Source organism: Trachurus trachurus, assembly GCF_905171665.1.
Source record: "Trachurus trachurus genome assembly, chromosome: 12".
Lineage (NCBI taxonomy): Eukaryota > Metazoa > Chordata > Actinopteri > Carangiformes > Carangidae > Trachurus > Trachurus trachurus.
The window spans coordinates 16,742,345-16,759,159 of record NC_139908.1 but is presented as its reverse complement, the minus strand read 5'-3'; the positions used below and the strand labels follow the sequence as shown (position 1 = coordinate 16,759,159).

Genomic DNA, 16,815 nt, shown 5'->3' with positions numbered 1-16,815 from the left:
TGGATATTCTGGTGCACGGATAACATGCTCTTTTATCTTGCTAACTTTTCTCATGCAACCAAGGAAAACTATGGGGTCACAATGAACTATACGTATTGAAAGACCAATGTTATGAATCTCATATAGACAAAATGTTCAATTTGTGAATTAGAGCTGACACAGTGCTATTAGTCAAATTCCTCTTTTCATTTGTTTACTGTGCATCTTGTAGTCTCTTGGCAAACGAAATGGACGGATTAAATGAATTAGCCTTTGTGGCTCACCTGCAGAGCACCTTAGTCCTAACCACAGCGGCCAAGGTTTAAATCTGACCAATGGCTCCTTGCTGCACAACATCCCCCTCCTTTCCCCCCACGCTGACAAATCCAGGGAGTTCCCACACCTGCCACCACACTATTCCATTATAAAGATGAGGATTTATTTCTTAAATATCAAGGTTTTTAATCAATACCGTTATTCATTGACAACCCTGGTCTGAATCCCACAAAAAAGACACCAATGGCAACAATCCAGCAGCGCAACCAACCAACCACACAATCCAAAATGTTCTTACTGCAGTTTATCAAGACAAACACAAGACACGAGTCCTCATAAGAAATCCAGTCTTGTGCGGCAACGTATTAAGAACCTTTTGTCGTTACATATGTTATCACGGAGATAAATGGTAACAGTTTATCATATCATGCAGTGTTCTGTGGGATCTCATCAAGCTCTATCCTTCACTATTCCACATCATTTCACATCTTTTATTGTAATAGACTGAACCCTCCACAGACGCAGGCTGAAAGAAAAATGGATGCAACTTAGACCCACTCAGTGCCTTTGGGAAGACTAAAGAGAGTCTCACTCTTACTTTAGTGTCTTGTACACTTCATTACCCTCAATCCTCTTTCTTCTTTCTCTTCTCTTGCCTTGTCTGCACTTTGCTTCCACTATTGTTCCCCTTTAAATCCATTTATTTATCTTTATTTTATTCTGTGAATCTACAACAAGTCCTTCTGTCAGGACATGTGTACAGGTTCCATTTTTCTACACTTTCCCTTTCACGTCAGCTTTTTCTCACATCCATTCATTGGACCAATCCTTTTTCTCCTTTTAGCATTCCTGTATCCCAGTGCTCACTCTTCCTATGCTCTGTGGAATCCAACCCTTTTTTATCACTGTGCACCTCCCTCATCCCTTCATCGCCAGTCTAACCTCCTCTGTCCAGCCTCCTCCTGTCTGTGATTCCTGTCTTTACCCCTCTGTTCTCCTCTGTCCTTCCCTTCTCCTCCATGGCCATCCCTCCACCCCTCCCTCTCCTCTATCTCTCCATCTCCTCCCCTGCTTGGAGGCGGTCTTCAGTTATATATTAATTAGTAAGCCCCATCCCGCAGGCTGATAGGGAGCACAATGGAGAATCCCTGCATGTGCCTGCAAGCATCCCACTAATGAAAGGAGTGTGTGTGTGCGTGAGACGCACAGACAGAAGGAGAGGGACTACAGATAGTGAGAGAGAGTGTGTGTGTGAGAGGGGAGAGAGGAGAATGTGTGTGTGTGCACGTGTGTGAAAGATGAAAAGAGGCGCGCTGAGGGCAGATCAAGATTATATGTGCACACACATATCATTATGAATGTCCATGTGTGCACACGTGCACGCCTAAAAACAAAGGCCCGGGCTCCGCTGGGGGTTAGGGGGGGTACAGCTAATGATGTGTGTGTGTGTCTGATTGTCATCAGTGTGTTTTCACAGGGCGGACCCTCCTCACAAACTGGTTAATCCGTATTGAACCATCAGATATGTGTTTCAAAGCCCGTTTGAAACACCAGGCTGCAGTAATGATGCAGGGAGGGGAAGAGAGAGGCCTGCTGGAAACGCTGCCACAAACATGTAGAAAAACATTCATTAGGTGTGAAATAGCACCATTAAAAATCTGCTGTCTTGCTTTAATTGCATTAAAATGACTAAATCCTACACAAACGTGTTGCTGTAGCAACGAGACACGTCTTTAGCGTGAATAAAGAAGTGTGTAATGCTGTCTTGGAGAGATCAATGTGTCATTGTTCTGCGTCTCGTGCGCTGCTTGGTGGTTTGAGTGCGCTGACCTTGAAGAAGGTAGACAAAATAACACAAGTGTCTGAGAATACAATAGCCCTGCAGGGCTTAATGAGACCCTCAGATGTGTTGATTCAGACAATCGTTAGTGTTTGTGAAGCAAATGTGTCTTTTTTTATTGTCACTGTGTTGCCGAGGTTCTACTTGTATCCCTGGTCCTCTTTGTTTATGCAGAGTTCCTGTATTTTGCATCCGTTTGAGACTTTTCCCTTTACTACATCAGATTTTTATGTACTCTGCATAATTACAAAGAAAACAAGACAGTGGCTCCTTTTAAGTTAAAGCCAAATTGCATAGAGCACATTTTTAATTGGCTTTGTTGACGGGGATGTTCAGGTCTGGCCAGTAAGTCCACCACTTACAGTATATAGACTGAAATGTGTTACATGTGGGGAAGATGTTTCTGGTGGACGGCACAGTGAAACAGTGGGTTGCATTATAGCCTCAGGGTGCAAAGGTTCTGGGCCTGGTGCTGAGCGGAGGTTGTCTCTATATGTTAGCCCAGTGATGGACTGGTGACATGTCCAGAAGGAATACCCACTCTCAACCAATATCAGCTTGGCTCCAGCCCCTCCAACCCGGTAAGAGCAGTACAGCTAATGTCATCTGCACATTAGCATTTAACTCTGTAAAATACCATAAGATACAAAGAGGGCAAACCCAGACAGCTGCTTGAAATAAGGGTGCGTCAGCTGCAGGGCACTGTATGGTGTCTTTGGTATTCTGTTCCCGTTTTCAGGTCTTGCAGATGACTATGTGCCATAAATGGTTCAGTCCTTATCAGGGAGCTTTTTTTTAAAATTTGGTGACCTATATGAACTAATTAACATTTGTGCAATAATCCATGGCCCTTTCCAGAGTAAACATAGTTAAGTGGTGTGTGTGGCTTTGTGTGTCAGCATGTGTCTGCAACTGTGTCTTTGTTGGTCTGTGCGCGCATCGCAGGAACAATAACTGAAGATTTTCCAGGGGTGTGTAACGGAGCACCAGCCCTGACAGTTTACACCCCCTCTCATTTACAGAGGCGCCACATTAATTCAAAATACTGTAACAGTCACACGCACACACCCATACATGCACCCACAGGGCACCGACTTCATTTAATCAGGTGGCACAGAGACGTACAGATTTTGGAAATTCAAATCATTTGCATAATCAAACATGCAGTAACGCACAGATACACAGCTGAGTCCCCCCACACACAATAACGCGCGTGTACACACTTTTTTTTTCAGAGCACCAGTGTGAGTCACATGCCAGACGTATGTTAATATACCTCATATGACACCCCCTCCTCTCCCTGCCCCTCCCATCAATCTAGCACCAAACCACTAAATAGGGCAGGAGACAAAGCCGGGCTGGGCCACAGGCAAAAAGCAGCACACACAGCCACAGACTGTACACAAAAAACACTGGTAAAACAAAATACAAGCTCACACTTCCACTTTTTCCATTAGTTACCTACAGTAATGCCACAGTTTGGCCAGGCCTATCTTTCCCACCCAGCTGTAAACATTTCCAAAGCTGCTTTTTACATCTTTCATTGAAAGTCACAAAAACAAAAACAGTAAATATTGCTTGACCAGCCGTGCCTCCCCATGAAAAATAAATGATGATGGATATTTTATGATAAAGCTGAAAAGATGAAGAGCTTGTCCTGAATGCTTTGGGGCTTTTTCTTCCTGATTGCTTATTTTCTTTGAGCATATTCCAACCAGATTACTTTGTCTGCTTTTCTCTGTTTTTTTTTCTTCTTCTTATATTACGTGCCGTGCCGTGTGTGGGCGTACTGTATGTGTGCATGTATGTGAAGCATGGACATGTGATAAACTGAGGGGAGAGTCACCGGCCTGGTCTGTCCCATTATAACAGTGAACACTGAGGCCAACTCCTGATTTAAACATCAGCTGTCATAAATGTTTCAGATAAATGGAAGGAGATGGAGGGCCTGCTGCTGGCTGCTTTAGGGGGGACGGGTGGGGCGGTGGTGGGAGGGGCTGTTGTGATGTGTGAGAGTGTGCGTGTGTGGGAGGGGGGGGGTATCTGGGTGACAAAACATGTCCAGGGATTTGAAAAAATAAGAAGATGAGATGGGGTTAAAAGCAGAAAAAAGTGACCCTTTTTAAAATCTGAATGGTTTGTTTCTAGTGTCACATGCAAGAAATGTTGAAAATCCATGTTAAGAGCTCTCAGTCACGCATATGTCAGGCTTATTCAAAATTTAAAAAGCAAGTCAGGTGACATTTTGCCAGTGTGACTAAGACCCAGTTGTGGGAGTGTCTCCACCATAATGTTTTATGATGAACATGGGCTAGCTTGCCTGAGATACTGACAAGATCACTTACATTACAAAAAAGTAAAACATAAATATGCAGAGGAGAGGGATGCCACTTATCTAATGAGGTGTTTTTTCTACTCATCTATGTAATTGTTAAGTTGGTTAAACTAATGCTCAGCTGTAGTTCATAAATAGTTTTTCATGATTTCTTTTTACAACTGTTGTGCTTGTTAAACCAGCAGTAAAACAAATCTCCTCATTTATGAGAAATTAATGCAAGCGTAGTATTTACATGCTGTTAAAATCCTAACAGGGGAGGGAGAGGAGTGGGATTTCACTGTAGTCAATCTGTGGTGGCTAGGGAAGCTGGATATATTTGTTTTACAAAGGGAAGGCAGCTCAGGGTCATAGGAGAAGGCTTTTACCCGCTCACCTGTGATGTATAATCAATAGAAAAACAGATCCCGAGAGCCCAACAGTTCACTTCAGTCTTTCCTTCCCTCTCTTTTACCTCTTCCTTCCCTCCTTCCTTTTTCAGCCTCACTTCCTTGCTTTCCCTTCCCAGTTTTGCTCTCGGTTTGAAGTCCAATATTTGAACTTATGCGTGTTTGTAGTTTACAGGATGCACGACTCCCTATCATCCATCTCCCAGGTCAGGATAGAAGCTTCACATGCTCTCTGATCTTTAAGGCGATCCTCGACTCGAGCATATGGCCCCACCTACTGGCTGCGGCACAGACTACCAGCCTGGCTGCACAGTGCTGACACGAGCATTGCCTCACTCCAAATTCAATTAGCTAAATGGCAGACCGAATTAGGCTAAATGCAGAGTGAGCTCGCTGAAATGAGAATAACTGTTGAGGACTAAGGGCTAATAATCAGCCGCAATTACATCTGAGCGCTCACGTTAAAAAAAAGTCTAATTCAATAATGTGGGAAGGAGGAGGAAAATTTCAAACTGCATTGCTCATTTAAGCTGAAAACGACAATTCATATCTATCGGCAAGTCGGGCATTGAGTGTCTGTGCATGCGTGTGTCGCTGAGCGGAAGAAACACTGTGATAGGTGGGATTATTATGAGCTGAGAGAAGCTGAGAAGTTGTACCACTAGGGGATGTAGAGCTGTAGAGATTTTATCAAGCATCAGTACAGTCTATCGATTGACATTTGGCTTAAGTAGAGGAAAAGGTGAAAAATTTGTGGAGTTACTTTGTTTTTTTAAGATAACGCCTTTGGATGTGATCTTTAGCAAGTAACATTTCACAGAGTTGGACGAACAGATATACCGAGAATAATTATCAATAATAATCATATCTGTTTGAAGCATTGGTGATCATTTCAGCTTTAACTGTGTTGATTTTGTTTCTATGAGTGGGGAAATCTTTAATTTCATGCACACTGGATACTACCACATATTTTAGAGCAAACAACTTGACAGGAGGCAAAACAAAACAAAAACAAAAGATACAGATGCACAAACATCTGGACTTACCTGGACATACACAGCCTGGCTTTCTGCTGGCTCCATGTGGCTGAAGGGATAAAAACAAAGAGAGAGTAAGTGTAAAAAAAGAAGACAAAGTAGAGGAAATGTTAAGCATTGTCATAACAGGAAAAGGGCTGTAAACCTCTGTCAAAAGGTGTGTGTATCAACACACATAAACACACACTTGGCCTTTTGTGTTTGATCTGGTCTTGTAACAGGTGCGGACAAAAAAAAAAAACATGCCTGTATTCCCATGACCCACTTTTGCAGCGGCCTCTCCAGTGAGTAAAAATGTAGTTGCAGCTTCATGGAAAATGGATAGATAACAAACCCCACTGAGCGTCTAAGGTTGCTGAATATGGAGCTGGCCTCTCAAATCTCTCGGGGACGATAACTCACCCTTTTACTCTCATGATGGATTCGGATCATGTGTCAAAAACCCTGCTGTGCTGTAGTCTTGGGAGCCATACTGTGGGTACTGCTGTGCGGCTTTGTGATACGGAGCAGGCGCGAGCAAAAGGGGGCAATTACACTCCCAGACAAGTTTTAAGATCAATCAGCACAGTTCCCAGTTGCATGATGGGTCTCATAAGGCCCAGAGCAACGCTGTGTTACACATGACCACAGAGAGGCCAGATCAAAGGCACACATCGTGGCATTGGGCTGGGGAATGTTAATGGGTCCCACGGCAGAGGAGCTCTACATTCCCCTCCCAAACTGCTCCTGTGCTGGATCTCACAAAAAAAAAAAAGTACAAATGTGAAATATTTGCCTACATCATTCACTCTGATAAGATCCGCATTTATCCAGAAGGAATGAGATGAAAGAATGTGACTTGAGCTGTGAATATAAAAACATAGATCATGAATGAAGCATGAAAGCAAATACCACACCAAGTACACAGTCGATGTCAAGCGTTAGCTGACTGAATGAATTTGAAATAGCTATGACTGTGTAAGCAGCTTCAAAGTATTACTTTCACAAGCAATTACTATATGGTTTGTTTTCTGGATTAATTGATTAATTGTTTGGTCTTTAAAATGTAACAGGGGAAATGTTTGGAGCTGTTTCCTGAAGCTCAAAGCAACATGTTTAAACAGCGTGCGTGCCCCCCCCCCCCCCCCCCCCCCCCCCCCATCAATAGTCACAAAAGCCCAAAATAATCAATTAATCAATTATCACATCAGATATAAGAAAAGCAGGGCATAGCTAATGTTTGGTGTGTTTTTTTGTTTTTTTGCTTTTAAGACCAATTTGAGCAGTTAATCAATTATCAAAAGAGCCTATCAATTTTGGCAATGAACTATAACAGATTCAGCTCATGCAACACAGCAACTCCAAAGTTACAGTCAGTTAGCTGGCATATGAGAATAAAAGCATCAAAGCTGATTGATGTGCTAATGATTGAATGTTCATTTTATCAGCTAATTGTCTCAACTCTAGCTCTGACTTTAGTTAACATTTTGGGGGGTTCCTCTTCCTCCCCTTTGCAAATTAGCACCAAACACCTTGACTAGCCTACTCTGCTCCCTATAAGAGACAGTGAGACCAAAGAACAAAAACCACGAGCTGAGCTGAGCTGACAATCTGTAAATCACCATGACTGCATTTGATTCCTGAGCCAAAATCTTACCAGTCACCGAGAGCAGCGCCAACACTGTCTGACAACAACAAATGGACAAAAGCTTTTTCCAGAGGAGCAGGTGAAGAAGTGAGGCGCTGACACGTTGGACAGGAGAAGAGCAGGAGAGAGGGATGGACAGACTGACAGAGGAGAGAGAGAGGACGAGAGGAAAGAGAGGGAGAGAGAGAGAGCTCTTTGATGTGCACAAACTGGACTTGCAGCACACTACAGAACTCTATTTCCCACGGTCCCTGGGGCTGACCTAATGGGCTGATGTTGCACGCTCTCACACATGCCAGCCCGGTGGATGCCAGCACAGCTCCGGCCCAGTAAACCGGGCATGCACGCACGCACGCACGCACGCACGCACACATGCAGCGCAAATCCCCCACTGTAACACGATATGCGCACCCGGCTATATCATGCATTGAATATTGTAAGGCTGGGAGACCTTGGCATGTCATGGGAAAGCAGCGAGAAAATGCAATCTGTTCGGCCGAGAGGAGGAGGAGGAGGAGTGGGGGTGTGGGGCACCATCCAGGAGTTACCACTTCCCCTCAAACTCTTGCATAAAGTTCTCACTTTGTTTTCTGATACTTTGTTTTTCACACACTGTTACACAATAGGCAACAATAAAGCTCATTCCTGCCGGTCTGCTGTGTGTCAGAACAAATCCACGCAAAATGAGAAAAAAAACATCAAACCCGCGGCAGCTTTCCACCAGCTTCTGATCAATGCGCAGGGATCGATGTTACCTGCTGTCTTTAAAAACACTCAGCGATAGATCGCGTTGTTTTCTCGCCTCGTATCCATCGCCCGAGACGAGTCCAGCGCGCGGCGGCAAACACACAGCGCTACCTCATTTCAACAACTTTCAGCCGGCAGGTTTAGTGAAACCGCAGATCTACGCCCCCTGGCTGAGGAACCGAGTAGGAGCATGTGTCTAGAGACCCGCAGGCTGCAGATCCAGGCCCACAGTTCTAGGTCCCTTGTTGTAAGTACCACACACACACATTGATGCCTGTTAGCAACTCTAAATGTGTTGTCAAGTTTAAATAAAATGGCCAGATTCATCTACCTATAGGCCACTATAACATCTGACTGGACCCGGATCGGGGCCTGGACCCTTTGTCCCAGAACTGCGGGCCTGAACCTGCTGTCTCCGGGTCTGCAGAGACATACTTGGTTATTACAAGTCCGGGGCACAAATGTGCTGCTGGGTCTCTGGTGCCAGTCAGTTGTCTCTGAGCAACATGTACAGTTTTCATGTTGAAATATAACCAGTTTGTACAACATCAATGAGAAAATGTAAGAATTACCTCTAGTTTCTAACTCATAGTGGAAAATTAAGACGTACTTTAAAACACAAATATAAACAATTGATTCAAATTCCACTAAAATATCAAATAAGATATGATGGTAAAAGTAGCAGAAGTGCGAGTTTGACATTTGAGTAAAGACAGTAATTCTGCTCAATGGGGGTAAAGTGGTTAGAACTGTGTCGCCTCAGTGTTATAGGTTCAATTCCCAGGGTTGCCTGTGTGGATTCTCTCTGGCTTCCTCCCACAGGCCAAATACATGCACACACTAGGTCTATTGGATGTGAATGTGTGTGTGTGCCCGCCCTGTTCATCTCTATATGTCGGCCCTGTGGTGGACTGGCGACCTGTCCTCATCCTAGGTCACCTGGACCCTGCAGCTGTATACACAGTGGATGGATGGGTCTTTTTCCCTGATCAATAAACTACAGTTATACAGCAACAACAACACTGTCAGCCCAGAGCGTTCAGGTGGGACATCTGAGCGTCTTTACTGTCTGACTGACTGCATAAAAGATGGCAATCATTAGTTCACAAATTTATGATTAATAACAAGCTTAGATGTTTGTTTTCTTTATAGCCCTCATAAAGTGTCAGTAAAGCTTATATTGCTGCATTAGATAATATCCTACAAGGTACAACAAAAACACCTGTAAAACTGTAAAAGGAATCAGCCTTTCATTAAATAAATGTAACAAATACATGCTATTAAACTTTCAAAGTAAAAACTCACCAATAAATGCTGTCAGAGTTTTTGTTTCCTTCAGGGGCGACCTCCGCTGTTTTAGATACCATCCCGGACTGTAGCCCATCATCCTCATAATCCTGGCTGAGTGGAGCTGATTTTGTTTTTTCGGGGTGCAAGTCTCCACCTGCCTGGGTGGTTTCTCTCCTGTCACAAGCCTCTGGTTGAAGTGCAGCGCTTGAGCCACCAGATGGCGGCACATCTTCACAGGGTCCAGAGGGGACGTTTGTGCCAGTTGTCTCACCTGCAGGTTTGAGCTGTGTCTTGTCATCTTTGAGAGACTCTTGGTTGAGTCCTGTGTCATCTTTAACTACAACTTTATCCTTGGTTACTGTGGGTGCGACTGCTGCCACTCTCAGTAGCTCTCTGTCTCGGTCCCCTGCAGGTCTCTGGCTTTGACTTCTGCTGATGCTCTTGTCTTTACTCTTCTTACTGCTGCTGGGGGCTGATAGTGAACAAGACAAAATCAAAACTCATTGCCATGTTGTGACATTGATCACTTAAAGGGATAGGTCACCCAAAATTCAAATTTCACTCATCTACTCACCCTCATGTCGACTAAGGGCTGGGAGAATTTTCAGTCCTCAGTGCCTTCTCGGAGTTACGGGGGGGTCCGCACAGCAAAATTTGTCCATATAATGGTTGTGAATGGTGCTCACTTTTCTTTGTCCAAAAAGACACACCAAAAACCATCCAAATACCTCCACACTGCTCATCTGTAATGTCCCTCTTGTATTGAAGCCCCGACATGAGAAATTGTTCCGAAAAAAATTAAATAAGTCTATATTTTAAGCTTGTTTGTAGCGGAAGCTCCCAGTGTCTCAGTTCACTGCTCTTCCTGTGTCAGATGACCGGCGGAACAATTTCTCATGTCGGGGCTTCAATACAAGAGGGGCATTACAGACGAGCAGTATGGAGGTATTTGGATGTTTTTTGGTGTGTCTTTTTGGACGAAGAAAAGTGAGCACCATTCACAACCATTATATGGACAAATACTGCTGCGTGGACCCCCCCCGTAACTCCGAGAAGGCACGGAGGACTCTGAAAATTCTCCCAGCCCTTAGTCGACATGAGGGTGAGTAAATAATGAGTGAAATTTGAATTTTGGGTGAACTATCCCTTTAAATGTCAATCATAACTTCTGCAGCTTTTACCCTTGTGACTCTTCTCCCTCCTCTTCATCAGCAGCCGTGGCAGCGTGCCCATGTGCGTGTAGCTCTCACTGGAGCGGACGTAGCTGGCCGTGCGAGGACGCATGGCTTCCAGGTCGTCCACCGTTGTCTCAGCAACTGGAGACAGGATCTTTGAGGGCGAGGCAGCACAATCGCCACCATCTCCAGACTTTGATTTGGAGTCAGATTTGTCACTGGAGCGGCGAAAGGAGAGGTTGGTGAGGCTGCCAAACCACTTGAAACCTTGGGAGGAGGACAGGTTGAAAAGAAGAAGGAATGTGAGTAACATGACGTCTGAATCTTTTCCTCATTTGTCAGTTTTTCTGTACATTTCAAACCACTCATTACCATTTCACAGCTGAAGAAAAGAAGTCACTGTAATGAAATAAGCAAGTGGGAAAAAATTGAGAGTGATGAGGGGACAGTGTGGACACCTTGGCTTGTAAAATGCAAAATGGATGATCAAGTCCAAAAAGAGGAAGAGAAGAGAGTTAATTAAAGTTGCAAAACATCAGTGAGTGATGGTTCAAAGCGTGAAGGGGTGACAAAACCGACTGACAGTTTTCTTAGAGCTCACTTCCCTGCAGGTCAACCAAGTGACTACTTGTGACCCAGTTGTGACCATTATCAGCCAGTGGGTGTGGCCGATAATGGTCACAAATAGTCACTTGGTTGACCTGTATACATTCATGTGATATGTGCATGCAAGTGTACTGTATGATACCACCAGTTGACATGAAAATACTTTTTTTTTCCTTGACTTTGCATTATTTCTGCACTGTTAATTTAATTTAATTTATTGGTTTATTTGAGAGGGACAGTGCAACACTAATCAACAGAAAAACTGCAAGTGAGCCAGAGTTAGCCAGTAAGGTTAGTTTTCATCTGTTGTCCCTGGCCAGATGTTACAGGCAACCTATTCTTTGAATGCAGAATAAATATACACACAACATGGTTATATAAACATACAGTGTATGTCAAAGTCATATACAGTATTGAGATATGATAAACCCTATGCAGTAACTGCAGGTGGGTGAAACTGAACAGAACAAACAGCCTCTATTCAATGTCAACAAGTCTTATTTAAAAAAAGAAAAAAAGAAAAAAAAGAAGCAGGTTGTTTCTTATGTGTCATCACCTTCACAAAAATACTGCAAAGCTGTTATGACATTGTCTCCACTATAGGCTCTGGTGAACCAAACCTACTTACACTTCTCGCCATGTGTAAACAGACGAACATAGTGTGGCCACTCTACTCACACAAACAACACACAATACTCACTCAGTTTCCGCATGCTCATGTTGTGGCAGCAGTGTGGCAAAAAGCGATCAGCTGCAGGTGGGTGACAGATGGATCATCTGAGAGAGGATGCAGTCGGGCAGGGTGGATAGGTTCTAGCTGTGGAAGAGAAACATGGGTAAGAACCACAGTTCCTCTCTGCGGGTGAGACACTGCACAGAATTCGCATATGGGAGGGAGAAGAAAACCGAGAGATGAGCGGTAGTGACAGAGGCAGGGCAGACACTTCCTGTGTGAAGCTCAGAGGACCAATGGTGAGGGGAAATGAAAAGACAAAATGAGATGAAATGGCATTGACAGGGGAAGATAAAAATATGAACTTACGATAGGCTGGCTTCTGGCCAGGATGAAAGAGTGCTGAGAGAATGAGTGAGTGAGTGGTCACGGAAACTAACAAGGGTGTAAACACAAGTGGTTCATCAAGGAGGAGGTAATAATAGGCTAACTATCCTCTACTTCAAATGAGGAGTCCAATGCAGCTAGTTTACATGGTTAATGTTGGATAAGGGAACTGATTCTCAATCTGCTGTGATGCTGTCAGAGCTTTCTGCTAATGAAGATTCGTTCAACCAAACTTCAAGAATTAAACTCTATTTATCCAGTAACTGGGACAAGTTGCTGTTTGTATGAAAGCCTGTATATCTCATCACATCCTGCAGTGCACCCAGAATTGACGTTTGATTTCTGAGTGTAAATGAAAGGCAGAAGTATAGCATTTCTTCCTCCAAAAAGATGTAGCTACACCCATTTCAGATATTTTAGGTTTCTAACATATGAAACGGGAGTGAGAGTTTATCAGTCATTTGGTACTATCAAATAGAAACTTGCCAATCAGTTGTGTTTGATTACACTCTGTAGGAAGTCACAACATTTCAAAAGATCCCTAACATTTCAAGTTGTTATTTGGATGTAGGGAGGCTACATACAATGGCGAAGAAGACCAAGTTGATGGGATATTACAACTTCACAAACCAGAGAGCCTTAGAGTTGATGTACTGACACAGAAGATACTGATCGTGTCAGATACTGTGGGATATTTTTTCTAATCAAAAAGATACTTGAACGGATATGTGAAGCAAAAAAGGAAATTGCATCTTGAAAAATGAAACATTTGAGACAGAGTAACTTCATAGAGGTTGTTTTTAATTCTGAGACTGCAAAATGACATTTTTGACAAGTTCAAAACTAGAGGGCTGATGAGTGTGGCTTTAAAACTGGAAGGTTAGCAGGGTAACAGGGTAAGCATCTTATCTCCCATCTACACTTCTTTTAAACATGACCACAGTCCGTTGAGCAGTCTTAAACAGAGAGGTATACTTTGTCATTTGGTTTTGGTTTTTATTTTAAACTGTCAAATGGCAGGGACTTCCAAACAGCCTTATACTTGGTGTGGGAGGGGTTTTGGTTTCTTGTCATATTTCACATCCTATACATTATGCACTCATTCCAGGAAAGCCTCACAAATGTCACATCTTTTTTTTTATATATATAAAGTGAGAACTTCATAAGAGGCAAACAGTTAAACCACAGAATTATCATTCATTTTTGCAGCTTACTTTATTTTATATACTATACTTTATATACTTTCTATAGTATTTTGAATATTGCTTCAAAACAAATGGAACCTTTTTTCCTGTTCATTTATTTATGGAAATATCTTATTAATCTATCTTTTGAGACTATATAAGAATGCACAATTTTAGTTCTACATTTTACTCACATTGGTGGCCACAACGTTAGAGCAGTTGACAGATCTGAAAATACCTGACCTTATTTTGCCTCCAAAACATGATGTCATTTCATAATGTTCATGAAATATGCAGATGGTTGCTCAGAGCACAATCACATGAAGTGAGTCCTGTATCCACTTTTAACTTTAATATTTGGTATGTCTATCAATTACAGCAGCACATCTCTCTGGCATGGTGTCAATATATTTCAACACTAAAATCATCCCATACCTTCTGCTACTCGAGTCAAAGGTTTTCCTTTGAATGTACAATAGATCTGTCCAGTTGATGTTCCGACTCGCCCTGAATTTACTCGATGGCTCTATTCTATGGTTTATTGAGCATAACAATTATTAATGGCCAAGTGTTCTAATAATTTTGGCCACCACTCTATGTGTATTTGTTTCTTTAAAACATGCATCATGTGATTCCTTGTTTAAAATGTCAGTTCAGACAACATCAGTCAGGCTGCTACGGTAGCACACAAATGGATAATGATCATTATACTATAGTAGCGTTAGTATATGCAAGTGTCTGTGGTGATCAGCGTGTGCCATTTCTGCGAGAATTCTCACTTCCTGTTGAGGCGTGTGGCTTCTGCAAAGACATATTTGTCTTCCTGTCAATATGTACCACACCAATAAGTGTAGTTTTGAAACTGTGAAAGCAGAAAACGGATTGAAATCTACTGCACAGCAACAAAATGAAACAGCAGCACATCTGAAACTGACGGTGGCCCAGAGAGCTCAATGCACTGCAAAACACATGCAAAAACAAAAAATGCACTGCAATTACGGAAAACACCTTATCAGCTTTACAGCTGCAACAAAACCACAAGAAATGTAAATAAATTAAAGAGCTGCAAATACAGTCTTAAACACAACGGAAGTGTTTTCAGTGGACACAAGCCAACCATGAAGGCATCATCTTAACCGTATAGCAGCCTTTTCCACCACATCATCCTCTCTCTGTCTTTCCTTTCTTCTCTCTTTCCCACTCCTGATATTGGAATTAAGGCAAAAATGGGATGCACTTATTACTCAATTATTTCAAAAGTCAAAAGGTGGATAATAAACAAGTCCCAGCCAGGTTAATCAGTTTTTAGTGTCAGGTTCTACTGTTTTAGTGTCTGGAAACTTTAACAAAATATTAATTTACAGCATGTGTCAAATTCACAAAGGTGTTTTGCGGCACCTGATTTCAGGGCCAACGCAGAAACAGAGAAACAGCTCCTTTATTAAAGGCATTTACTGAATCAGAGCATAAAACAATCACTTTAACATATTTGTCATCCTGCGGCCTCAAAAGGCAACAAGGGTCTGTTGTTCATTTCCTTGCCACAGTTCACTGCTCAGTTGTTTCATCAACACGTTTTCTGGTTTGATTGTGTCAACAAAACTGAAAAATCACTTTCAGCTCCTTAATCCAGGGACAAAAGGCTCTTTGAAAGCACACATGCATCCTCAGCCAAGAGGCTTTTCAGCGTACAAGCTGTTCCCTTCATGGGCCGCTGCTGTAAGTCTCAGTGTAAACTGACTCGGTAAACGTCTCAGCATCACAGAAAGAGCCACTGTGGTCAATTCATGTCATTTCTAGTTAACTGTCTACAGCCGCACTTCTATCCTCCTATCCCATACTGTATGCACTTGACAGATCACTGTAAATACTCAGCTATAGCTGATAAATTACATGTACATTTCCAATTAGGAGTCATTAGGACTATTTTCATAATAGTTCAAGTTGAATTTGTTGCCTAATTACTGACCTAATGGTTCATTTTATCCTATCGTATATGCTGCTAATGATTTTAGTATCTTTTAATGCAGAATGTTTCAGTGTCACACTGGACAGCTCGTCTCATCTCCCTGTCAGAAACCTGTTCTAGGTCAAAGTGAAACACTAAAATCCCCTGAGTGCAGCCTGTAGACTGAAACTTGTGTTCATCACTGCTGCTCATCGCTTTGTAATCCACTATGAGGATATATTCAGTAATGTGTGAAAGGTGCCCAATGTAGAGTGGTAAACATTCACACGTAAACGCGTGCAAGAACAGCCTGCGGTTACAGGCTGGGCTTTCATTTTAGTCTTTGTGTTCCTTTGTGTGTGTGTGTGTGTGCTGCTTTAATTTCACCTTGATGAAAAAACAAGCCTTCAATAATTCAGCTCTCCCCCTCCTAGAGTGATGACAAATATCGGTCACTGTGACCCAAGGCCACACTGATACTGCACCCTGTGAGAAAAACTCACAGAAGTGAAACCTTCAGCAGACAAAAGCAGAAACACTGTGGTCCTGACTGAGGTCCCTCCCAGGTTTTGTTTGCATTTCATTTGATTTCATTTCGTCAACCTCATATGTAGTTTAGTAAACTGTAAATATCAAGACAATTCCCATCTTTTTATATTTTTCTTATAAGTAGGCTAATTATAACACCAAATACTACTGAACCAGTTCTACATTTGTGTACACAACACAACAGTGCAAGTTCAGTGTATTAACAGTTTTAGAGCTCATTGGTTATCTATGAATCGAAGAAATAGAGGAAGCAGAAGTTTGGTAATAAATATCTGATGGATGAAAGGTTAACGTCTATTAATATTTAAGACAGTTTAAATTAGAACAGACAAACAGAGAAGTCCTACAGTATAGAATTTAAAATGTATGATTTTCTGAGTCCTGCCACTGGTGAAATGCTTATATTATACACACTGGTAATATAATTTGTCTTATAGCAAAAAAAAAAGTTTTCACAATTTGAAAGATAAGTTTCAGATTATCTATTCTGTACTGTGCTGTGTGAAATAGAAACTTAATGTGCTGTATCTGCTGAGCATTAATGTGCAATGCAATGGGTGAATCCTGTTACAGTGCATGTGACAAAGTCGACCTGTGTTTATTAGAACATGATTGGATGACCACACAGTGTAATCAGCTGCAGTGGCAGTACAAATATGCACATCTTATCAGTAAAATGTTCTTTAAGAAAAAAAAGTAATAATTATCATCATTATACAACTCTGATGGCTTTGGGGATTTTTTTTTTTTTTTTGCACTTTACTGATTAGTGT

The 16,815-nt window shown here is 42.3% G+C and overlaps 1 protein-coding gene across 1 annotated transcript; it reads right to left on the bottom strand.

The window, feature by feature from the left end:
- Positions 1-5,790: 5,790 nt before the first annotated feature.
- Positions 5,791-12,135, bottom strand: LOC310995104 (uncharacterized protein; the record flags this gene model as incomplete). The annotated part of the gene is made up of 4 exons (XM_083984033.1): positions 12,002-12,135; positions 10,702-10,962; positions 9,536-9,992; positions 5,791-5,905 (listed from the first exon to the last, which is right to left on the bottom strand). Exons 1-4 carry the CDS (start codon positions 12,018-12,020, stop codon positions 5,791-5,793), a joined length of 852 nt encoding a protein of 283 aa, XP_083840159.1. The 5' UTR covers positions 12,021-12,135.
- Positions 12,136-16,815: the final 4,680 nt, after the last annotated feature.